Raw genomic sequence first — 11,514 nt, 5'->3', positions numbered from 1 at the left:
AATGATTGGCATGGCATGGATTAGGAATGTGGACCCCTCAAAATGCTATGGACAAAGGATTGGCTCAAGCTCTAAAAGCTCAAGACTCTACATTTTACTTTTAGTGATCCAAGATCACATTGAGTCTATAGGAAAGTCAATACTATTAAAAGGGGATGAGGTGTTGCTTAATGGCTTGCTTTCTCAAAATGCTTAGTGATATGCTCCAAAAGCACTCAACCACTTTCTCATATCCATATATGTCCCAAACCAAAATTCAAACTCGGCCCCACCGATTTGATCCAACCGACGCCATCGAGTTCATTTGACATAGCCACTGCCAGAAACCCTAGTCACTTCGGTCTAACCGATAGGGATCTCGGTCTCACCGAGATGGGATTTCAAACTCCCTGTTTCCCTTCGTAACATTTTGGTCCAACCGAGATGAGCGATCGGTCCCACCGAGTTCGCAATGCAAACGTAACGTTTCGGTCCCACCGAGATGAGCGAATCGGTCCCACCGAGTTTGCCTGACCAACTCTCTGGTTTTCTTATTACCGAAGTCGGTCCAACCGAGTTTGTGTAATCGGTCCAACCGAGATTACATTATGCCCTAACCCTAACAAAATCAGTTCCACCGAGTTGACATGTCGGTCCCACCGAAATGCCTAACGGTCACATTATGAACTAAATCGGTCCGACCGAGTTTTCTCATTCATTCCCACCAAGTTTAGTAAATTGTGTGTAACGGTTAGATTTTGCGTGGAGGCTATATATACCCCTCCACCGTCTCCTCATTCGTGGGGGAAGCCATCAGTACGTGCCTACACTTCCAGCATTCATTTTCTGAGAGAGAACCACCTACTCATGTGTTGAGTCCAAGATATTCCAATCCAACCACATGAATCTTGATCTCTAGCCTTCCCCAAGTTGCTTTCCACTCAAATCATCTTTCCACCAAATCCAATCCTATGAGAGAGAGTTGAGTATTGGGGAGACTATCATTTGAAGCACAAGAGCAAGGAGTTCATCAACAACACACCATGTATTACCTTTTGGAGAGTGGTGTCTCCTAGATTGGTTAGGTGTCACTTGGGAGCCTCCGTCAAGATTGTGGAGTTGAACCAAGGAGTTTATAAGGGCAAGGAGATCGCCTACTTTGTGAAGATCTACCCTAGTGAGGCAAGTCCTTCATGGGCGATGCCCGTGGTGGGATAGATAAGGTTGCTTCTTCATGGACCCTTCATGGGTGGAGCCCTCCGTGGACTCGCGCAACTGTTACCCTTCGTGGTTTGAAGTCTCCATCAACGTGGATGTACGATAGCACCACCTATCGGAACCATGACAAAAATCTCCGTGTCAACATTGCGTTTGCTCCCTCCAAACTCCTCCCCTTACCTTGATATGCAATGATTTACATTCCGCTACTATACTCTTAGAATTGCATGTGTAGGTTGATTGCTTGACTTGTGCTAAGTTGCTAAAATCTGCCAAGAACTAAAATTGAGAAAAGGCTAGATTTTTATTTGGTCAAGTAGTCTAATCACCCCCCCTCTAGACATACTTTTGATCCTACAAGGCCGTATATCACACACACCTTCATCTGGCTAACTGCTTCTGTTGCATTCCCTAATAGAAAACAGTTCATTTGAGCGAATTGTACGTCGTATATCGCACACACCTTGATATGACTGCCCATTTCTGTTGTTCTGTCTCATCGCAAACAGTTCGTATGGATTAACCGTATGCCCTGCATCGCAGACGCAACTAAAATCTGAACCGTGTTTGATGTCTCCGCCATCGCAAGCGTTTTGCATCTTTTCTGATGATTTTTTACATCACCGTTTGGGATTAATGCATCGCACACAGTTTTGTTAAAGGGTCTCTGATCGTAGTGTCACGTTAGCAGCATCCTGCAGTAGTGATGGATCAAAATAAACCCGTGGAGGGCAACCAATCATACCTGAGGATGAATTCCATGGCATCGACATCAATGGCGTAGTTGGAGAATGTGGATAATGTGTGGGCCGAAGATGTTGAAACCTCCGTCTTGGTTGTTCATAGCATTTACTCTTCTCTTTTTTCACCTTTGTTGCACATCTTGCAATGGAAGCTTGCATATCATTTTTGTTTTGAGTGCCTCCTTTGGGAATCCATGCCATGTTCTTCTTTCTCAGCTCTTGTGCACTTAGCTTTTCTAATTCCTCCCTTTCCAATATGATAAGCCGAGTGGGCACCTCAGCTGTGATTTTGTTTCGACCAATGGCAATTCTTTTTTAGCCATGTGCACTCTCAAGTTCTTTTCTTCAGATTTGACATTTTGACTCTCAACAATTGATTGATTCATCTCATTGCCTTTACTAGCCAATGTCAACATCTCAATTGGCTCTTTTTCATTTGAAACCAAATCTGAACTAGCACACTTACAACCATCTTTTTTGACTCGATATTCTTGCTTGACCACCTCTATCTTCTTTCTTGAGCTCTGGACCGATTCTTTTTTTATTGAAACGGTCTTGAACATATGACTGTCCACTAAAGGTTGGTCTTCTTGGAGCTGCATAGTATTGGTGAGATGGTTTATAATAAGATGGAGAATGTGCCCTTGTATCATACCTGTCCCATGATGGATATGGATTTACATGAGCATGGCGAGGCATCCACGGCATTGTCATTGGCGGCCAAAAATAAGGATATGAATATGTTGCACTGAAACTCTCACTTTTGCAATACTGATCCTTAGGTTTGCACCTAGGGGGTGATCTTGACGCTTTTGAATTACTTGGTGATAAGCAATTTTCTCCTCACTTATATTCTGATATTTTTCTAATAGTTGCGCGAAAGTGACTTTTGGCTTCTTAGCTTTGTGCTTACCTCGCCCTTTGCTTGCATCGATCTTTGGATTTTCTTGTTTCCCCCAGTACTTGGCATCTTCATTGCAACTTTGATGGAATTTTTGCCCTCGAGAATATTTTATTGTGCTCTTGAACAACTTCCTTATTTGAAAGCTTGATCCCAATATTTGCAGTTTTTACCTTCTCATGTTTAAATGGATCAGTTTGAAGCAGCCGATGCAAAAACCGTTTGCCATCAGGACCAATCAGAATAGAATGGTCATCTCTTGGTGTCTCGACAAATTTCAATCGTCCTTTATGAATGGTCGATTTAACTATTTGACGAAACATATTGCAATCCTCAAAATTATGTTTGAACGAATGATGCAACCTACAATACATTCGTCCTTGAATTGATGGCTTGAGATGTTGATCAAGAATTCTCATGTAATTATTTTTCAGCAACAAATCAAATATTCGATCATTCATGCTTGAATTGAAGGTAAACTTTTTATTATCTAGGCGATCTTGTTGTGAGAACGACTTTGGAGTTAAGCAAACGAATGGTTCAGATTTTTCATTACCCCATTCGGCTATGCATTGTGTTTTGCACTCTATTTCCGATGTCTTTGAAAAGGAAATTATACTATCATTGGTTTTCTCAATAGAGTATAACCTTGGCTTTAAATTTCTGAAATCAAAGTAGTTAGAACATACATTTCTCAATTGAGACCATGCGTAAGCCAAGTATGAAGCAACCAAAGCTACCTAATTAGATATGAACTTTAAATAAAGCAATGAGAAAAACTTTGGCTGCAATAATAATTCATTATCGGTCTTTATAAATGGCACAATTGGTTGACCGATATGTTCTATAACAATTTTATTGCCAACATGTAAATTACCCTTCTTCATTGGTCTTTCAAAATTACTTATAATTTTTTTTCTTAAAGAAGCATCAACAATAAAGTTGCGACCAAATCAGAAGATATATAAATCACTTGCTAGACATACCTTTTCAAACACGTTGGAAAAGCATGATGGTTGTGTTACTTGAACGATATGGTGTTCCTCTTTTGAATAGCTCCCCAACACCTTGTCGTCCTCTTTTTCTAGAACAGATTCGGCATACGTAATATTTGATTCGGTCTTTTCAATAACCGAAATAACTTTGTTATCCGAATCACCACTTTTTTGATAATTCTATCCACACCCAATGCTTTCTCTTTTTGACATAATCTAGCTTGTATTGCAGTAGAATTAATAGGTTTTCCCTCTTTTATTAACTCATGTAGAACAACATTGCATTCGTCCCAAAAAGACATCAGATTTTTCTTAATGACCCAATTTGGATAGAATTGCCCCCCGACACTTTTAGACTCTTTCAGTAATGAGATGTCGTCGAAATTCTGTAATTGTGCAGGGAAAACATTGTATGCTACGATACTAGGTGAAGACACATGTGATCCTATGTGATCCTATAGAATTTTCACTTATTCGGCTATTAGCGTGATGGTGTGAAGCCGAATTATGAATACCTATAGTTGCATATAGTGCCAAAAAATTAGTAGCATGAGATGTAGCATATGACGACTAAGGATAATTGGTCGGATAACTAGTAGTAACATGGCCAATTCCCCTATCCACCAGCATGTTTTTATTAACATATTGCAAGTTAGTTGCCGATGAATAAAAATGTGAAAAACTTTGTTCCATACTATCGGAAGTTCCTGTGTGAGGTGTTTCAACTTGATTAACCAAACCCATCATATTGTTCATCGGCATATGGATTTGTGGGGTTGCCGATGCATGGGAGTTGGAATACATATGTTGCATGCTGCTAAAATTATATGAGGTAGAAGCATGAAGATTTTTGTTGCATCGGCTCTTGCACATAATTAGATGCATAATTGATAAAGCTAGGGCTAATCGATACATTATGCTCATTAGATGATCTAGCAAAAACATATGAATTATTTGCATCTACATATGTGAATTGGATATTCATATTACCTTTGTAGATTGCAAATCCTAGATGACGATCTCTTGGTAACTAAGGGCCAGTTCTTTTGGGTGGCTTAAAAGATAAGCCGCCTCTTCCCAGCTTTTCCCATAAGCCGTTTTTTATATTCATTAGGGCTTCTAAACTAATTATGGATAACTAATTCAGAAGTTTTGGAAAAATTTAGAGGCGGCTTATTTTATAAGCTGTGAAGAGGCAGCTTATTTTTTAAGCCGCTGAAAAGAACTGGCCCTAGAACGGGTTGGAGACCGTTCAAAGCTTCGTCTCCAATGGAGTCGTTAAAAATTGTGTTCGCACACAAACACGTCATCGTGTACCCTCGACGCCGGGGGTGATGCACCGCAGCTCACGTCGAAGGATACCCGGGCGGAAGCGCGGTACGCAAACAATCCGACGGGCGCTTTTGTAGACCCGAAAACCCACACATCCGGGAGGGACCCCGTCAGGGCACGCGGCAGCTATGGGCTGCCCTAGGTCGACCTGACCACCCCTAGAGCCTCGTGCATTCGCAGCCCTCCATTGTTGAAGAACGACGAAGAACAAGAAGAAAGATACAAGGATACATGATAGATGAACACGAAAAAGTAGTAGATGTATTTGTTCGGTTGTGTGTTGTTCAACCGGCCATCACCTCTCATCTATTTATGAGGCGGCTGGACTTTTCGTACAAGAAAAGAACTCCAAATCCCGCCCAAATCTTTTCAAAATTAACCGAACTCGGATTTAAGCAAGTCTGAGACATCAGTTTGGTTTTTGACTCTCACATGCCACAAACGACCTCGGATGAAGATGCGCGCAAAAGAAAATTTAACCGTTTCAACGATACGAAAAACTTTAGTGTTGAATGTTTTTCGATTTGAGGCCATCTTGAGGACTGAATCACTCGCGCGACCTATCAGACATCACCCACATGGGTGTCTGATGCCCCCGACCAAGTTTTACTCATGATAGGTCCGCAGTGCATTTGCTCCAATTTTTTGTATATGAACTCGGAATGAGATGATTTTTATATCAAAATCGATTGTTTCAACGAGGCGAAGACAATCCGTGTATAAACTTTTCTCATATGAGGCTGTCTCTGAGGCCTAATTGGCCGAACAGTACTTTGCATACAAAATTCTAGTATTTCGAGCATAACTTCACTCCTCGAGATGAGATCGGATGGCGATGACCAAAACTTCAAAGATTTTTGTGTCGATAATACGGAACTTTTACATGTAGATAACTTTTTCATTTGAGACCGTCTTAATTAAGTCCTGTCTGTGTCAAAATCTGATGTCAACACCACCATTGTACATGCCCTAACCCAAAGCGATAGTCTTTTTTGCCACGGATATAAAGTGAGGTTGTTGGCAAAAGAAACGGAGAAGTGCATACGAGTCCGTGTGCTGCATCCTATCATTTCTGGCTCGCCCCAGTTGCGTGATAGTTTACAGGAAACTGAGCAGAGGAGAGTACCAGCTGGAGAACCAAAAGTCCAAAACAAAAGGTTAAACAAAAGAGAATGGAACCAAAAGTGCAAAGCAGACAGGGCCGTGTGGATAAGACCGAGTGCCCTCACATGCCTCCACCACCTCACCGCGAGAGCAGAGGAGTGTCGCTTTAATTAGCGCTCGTCACCCCCACCATTGCCTCGCAGCATCACAAGTGTCCCTCCCCCATCTTCTTCCTCCCCGCAACTCGCTGCTCCTCCCAGAACCGAAGCTCAGTCCCGTGGCCACGCAGGTAAAGCGGCCTCTCCCTCTCCTTCCCCCTTCCTCCGGTCCAATCAAATCCATGCGATGGGTCGGTCCGTAGTACTAGCTGCCTAGTTCATGACCGATCTGTGGAGGTATTAGTTCTGAAAGAAATGCGTGTACAGTGCGTGCTGTCATCCTGAAGCGAGCAGAAGGGTCAGATGAGTGTGCTCCCGGTGTTCTTCCTCTAGGTTTCTCCACGATCTGTTGTTTTTCACGTCATTCTGCTAGCCGGCTGCTGTTCACCTTAGATTTAGCAGAAGAAACGCTGAAAGGGGGCGGAAAGCTGTCACCGGAAAGTACGTTTCTTCTCTTTTCTGTCAAGGAACTCAGCTGCTTGATTTCTTCTGTTTGTTTTTTGGTGCGCTTGATCTGTTTCCTTTCTTAGATTTCTTATAGTTTTGTCTGTCCAGATTAGCGAGTGTTTCAGTGTGCTGTTCCTGCGTATCAATTAGTTCGTAGTTGCACAAGTATAAAAATACAAGTTGTTTTGTTGTCCGTGATCCGGTCGTTCGTTCGGTTCTTGCACCGGGAGCGAGTCCATAGCGCCGAATCGAATACCTTGGGAGTGCATAGAGTTCAGTGTTCCGGGTGAAAGTCGTCAGTTGGATTCCCTCTTCGTTGGTGATTCCTTATTTCTTTGATTGTGACATGAATAAATGCTTCTAGTTTGCTAATCTCTGAAAACGTCCTGCCAGAGACATATAAAGATGTTGTGTTAACACATCACATCAAGTAGGGTGGGTGGACATATTGATAGTGGGTTCTCTAAAGTATACATAAGTCCAAATGAAATTGATTAGTGGGCAGGACATGCTACGTGGCTATGCCGACGTGCCGGGTTCAGTTCTAACAGATGATTCAACAAAAGAAAATTTGAGGACTAATTCGACCGATTTTTCTGTGCATAAATTACTTTTCTCCGGTATTTCCTACCTCTTTACTGGCTAGTGTACAAAATGATAGATAAGCTCGGCATCCTTTTCACTGCATCAGCCCACTAGGAAGTAGGAACTAGCTCTAATTTGATATGGTGTTTCCTGTAGGATGGAGATAGGTTTGTTTGTTTATGTGAAACAGTGAGAACAGCTACATTATTGGGCAAATGCTTCCACTTATCCACTCTTTCACATTTTTTTAATTCTGTGTGTTAGTCAACTGCCATCGTGTGGTTATGAGCTAGTCTCTTTGCTTTGTCTGACAGCATCCTTAGTTTTAGGCTTTAGCCAATCCCACATATTGAAGCCATGTAGTAATTGATCACCCTTCTCCCGTGCTGTAATTTTCTTACTATGTACTTTGGTTCTGACTCCAGTCCGAGAAGGCAAATTGCCTGATCCAAAAAACTTGTGTTACAGAGACAGACGTTGGGAAAAACTTGCTTTCAGCCTTGGTTCATGTTAGTGTAAACTTCGGCAGTTGAGTTACATGTCATTACTAAAGTCCCATCTTTTTCCCCATATGTACTTCACCTCCTTTTCACATTCTATTCAGTTAATGTTTCCCTACATCATGTGCTGCCTGTTTAATAGCTCATCTTCTTGAAATAATCAGCTTATGATATTATTTACTAATCTTTTTTCCGGATTGAATTTTTCGGTCGTATAGATATATTGTTTGATCTATATTATCCATAAAAAATACTGTACTTTAAAAAACTGTCTATAACATCTTCATTCTAACTAGGAAAATACTACTCTTTCTAATATCGAAGAAGTCACAAGTCAGTTGTCCCCTTGGTTAGAAATGAAGTAATTGTTTCTTTATGTATGATTTGACGCAGAACAAAATGCAGCGAGCAATTCAAGCTATCGGATCACATGGCAGTGTGCTCAAATCTGCTGTCCTGCAACACATCAGTGTTGTGAAGCCTGCTATGCTGCCTGCTGTGTTCCCGCGCTTCATGTCAGTATCACCTGCTCAAATAGAGGAGAGTGGATTTGAGAGCAGCACTGTTGCGGACATTTTGAAGTCCAAAGGGAAGAGTGCTGATGGATCATGGCTCTGGTGCACCACTGATGACAGTGTCTATGATGCTGTCAAATCGGTATGATTTCCCTACTAGTCCAGTGGTCATATTGCTCCATAAGTAGGAAATATTTATGGTTTTGAGTGACGAAAAGAGTCTCAACAGATGACACAGCACAATGTGGGAGCTTTGGTGGTTGTTAAACCCGGGGAAGATAAATCAATTGCTGGCATCGTCACAGAGAGAGGTAAACTGGTCTATAAACTCTCTGTGATGGAAACAGACCAAATCACGTGCTAAAGAGTAAAAGTTAGATACTATTGCTAACATCCATTGTTATGTGTTTATATGTGACATGCGTTTTCTTGGTTTATGTCCTTGCCTTCTTTATTCTACATCTCTACTCTTATAAAAAATAGAGTTGGTGATGATGGTGTGCCTGCCATCCTGCAATATAGGCCGTCCGATTTATATCTGACGGATAGGAAGGAAACTATGGCAATTTTGCAAAAAGATACCCACACCCCTCTCCATATTTGCAAAAAGGCCTTCCCTCGTTCATCCTTTTCTCTCACAAGATAAACAACTCATACAAATGCATCTTGATGGCATCTTGCTAGTTATAAAGAAAAAAACGAATAACATGAAGGACTCTGAGTAAAAGCTGTATAATAAAGGTGCAAATGCTTGATAAAAGATAACAACCCTTGTTTCTTACATGCATTATAATCTGTCAGTCAAGAATCTTAGGACTGGTGAATAAATCTTAACGCATCATGCATCAAGAACCTGCAGATAGGGTGCCACAAGCCTGTATGGCCCTATCAAGTGGAACATATACATGAAAGAACATTTGATGATCCTATTCTCATGTTGAAATTGCAGCCACCAAGTTACCATGAGTTCGCAACAAAAAGGAAATCATTAAGTATTTAGGGAGAGTTCAGGTGCAAAAAGGAAGTATATGCTTTGAACCATGTATTATTGTGCCATAAATAGTTGAACTCCGATCCTGGACCTACATCTAGCATAAACGCTTTGGACCATTGTGCCATTAAATACTTGAACTCTGATCCTGTACCATAATGGTTGAACTCTGATCCTGAACCTCCAGCTAGCATAAATAATTCGCTCTTTGAAGCCAGATGAACCTTTAACGGTCGCCAACTTTGAGCCTGCCACTCAAACACTCACAGTTGCAAAGATCTTGTTCATTGATCTTCAATCTCATCAAGTCATTGACCCCTTCGCCTATAATCTCCATAAATAGTACTCCCTCCGTTCGGAATTACTTGTCGTAGAAATGGATGTATCTAGACATTTTTTAGTTCTAGATACATCCATTTCCGCGACAAGTAATTCGGAACGGAGGAAGTATCAGCCAGCATCAATGCCAACTCTGACTACCACTCTGGCAAGATAGGAGTATATGAAGATGTGCCTGAAAATAAAACCAATACTACATAGTGATCAAAAGAACAGGACAGCAACCTGACCAGCTTTGTAAACCAAGATTTACCTATGTAACAAACATTATGTTACTTGTCTTTTCAGATTATCTCCGGAAAATCATAGTGCAGGGTCGATCCTCCAAGTCAACCAAAGTTGGAGATATCATGACCGAAGAGGTACCGCTCATACAATGTTCTCATTTTTTTTAGGGGATGTTCTGATTTTCTGTCTGCCCCGTACACCCTGAATAAAATTAGTACAAAAACTCTAGTCATAAGCATGTGAAGTGGAATGACAATTATGTGAACGCGCCGAGCTTCATTGACAAAGCATCATTTTGACAGAACAAGCTGATCACGGTGAAACCTGAAACCAGAGTCCTGAAAGCAATGCAGCTGATGACAGGTAACATAACCCCGCCTGATCGAGTTCATTTGTCATTGCACACCAGATGTTCTGTAAAGCACTGAACCCTAACCATGGCACGGCGTGCAGACAAGCGTATCAGGCACATCCCGGTGATCAGCGGCACCGAGATGATGGGGATGGTCTCCATCGGCGACGTGGTGCGCGCGGTGGTCAGCGAGCACAAGGAGGAGCTGAACCGGCTCAACGCCTACATCCAGGGTGGGTACTAGGACCCCGCCGTTTTGCAGGGCGTCCCTTTGAGTGAACTCTACAATAACGACCAGGGTGATGATGACGAAATAGGCCGTGTTTCTTCGCGGACAATGGCCGTTGAACTTGAATTTGCGTGTGTGATGTTTTCCTGCTTATTTAGTGTATATTTCTGTGGCGGCACTCGCCGCCGCGCGCTTGTTTCTGGAGCGTATAGGCCATCTCAGCGGATGGTGATAGACGCAGAATAAAGCTTGGGAGTGTCCCGGAAAGGATACTTGAGTTTCACCGTGCTAATGTTTTCTTATCCGTTGTTGTCGACAGTCATTCGTTTTTCAAAAAAGAATATATTAATATCGCGAAGATACCAATTAGACCCATGCTCTGCCCCTCCATGATGTTATAAAGACATAAATAAAAAGAAAGAAACGAGAAAGGTTGGCGAGGGTCTCGCCAACTGACTCTTATCAACAACAACATACCTCCTCTGTCCCAAAATACTTGTCGGAGAAGTTGCTTGTCGGAGAAGTTGATAAAAATGGATGTATGTAAAACTAAGATATGTCTAGATACATTCATTTCTCCAACGAGTATTTCCGGGTGAAGGGAGTACATACCACCACTGAATATAGCACGTAAAATAACTTACTACCCATGCTCTGCCCCCTTCATGATGTCATAAAGACATAAATAAAAGCAAAGAAAAGAGAAAGGTTGGCGAAGGTCTTGCCAACCGACTCTTCTCAACAACAACATACATACCATCACCGAATACAACACGTAAAAAAACTACCCATGCTACGCCCCTCCATGATGTCATAAAGACATAAATAAAAAGAAAGAAAAAAGAAAGGTTGGCGAAGGTCTCACCAACCGACTTTTCTCAACAACAACACACATACC

The 11,514-nt window shown here is 41.8% G+C and overlaps 1 protein-coding gene across 3 annotated transcripts; it reads left to right on the top strand.

The window, feature by feature from the left end:
- Positions 1-6,281: 6,281 nt before the first annotated feature.
- Positions 6,282-10,908, top strand: LOC123091036 (CBS domain-containing protein CBSX3, mitochondrial). 3 transcript variants are annotated; one of them, XM_044512424.1, is made up of 6 exons: positions 6,282-6,561; positions 8,356-8,619; positions 8,707-8,788; positions 10,096-10,169; positions 10,338-10,398; positions 10,489-10,908. In XM_044512424.1, the coding sequence occupies exons 2-6, from the start codon at positions 8,362-8,364 to the stop codon at positions 10,629-10,631; spliced, it is 618 nt and encodes a 205-aa protein (XP_044368359.1). In that variant the 5' UTR covers positions 6,282-6,561; positions 8,356-8,361; the 3' UTR covers positions 10,632-10,908. The 3 variants fall into 3 exon arrangements, with proteins under 3 accessions (XP_044368359.1, XP_044368360.1, XP_044368361.1); XM_044512425.1 differs by lacking the exon at positions 6,282-6,561 and adding an exon at positions 6,574-6,871; XM_044512426.1 differs by lacking the exon at positions 6,282-6,561 and adding an exon at positions 7,970-7,990.
- Positions 10,909-11,514: the final 606 nt, after the last annotated feature.

This window comes from Triticum aestivum, chromosome 4B, assembly GCF_018294505.1.
Source record: "Triticum aestivum cultivar Chinese Spring chromosome 4B, IWGSC CS RefSeq v2.1, whole genome shotgun sequence".
NCBI lineage: Eukaryota > Viridiplantae > Streptophyta > Magnoliopsida > Poales > Poaceae > Triticum > Triticum aestivum.
Note: the sequence above shows the minus strand (reverse complement) of the source record. Positions and strands in the feature narration are given on the sequence as shown.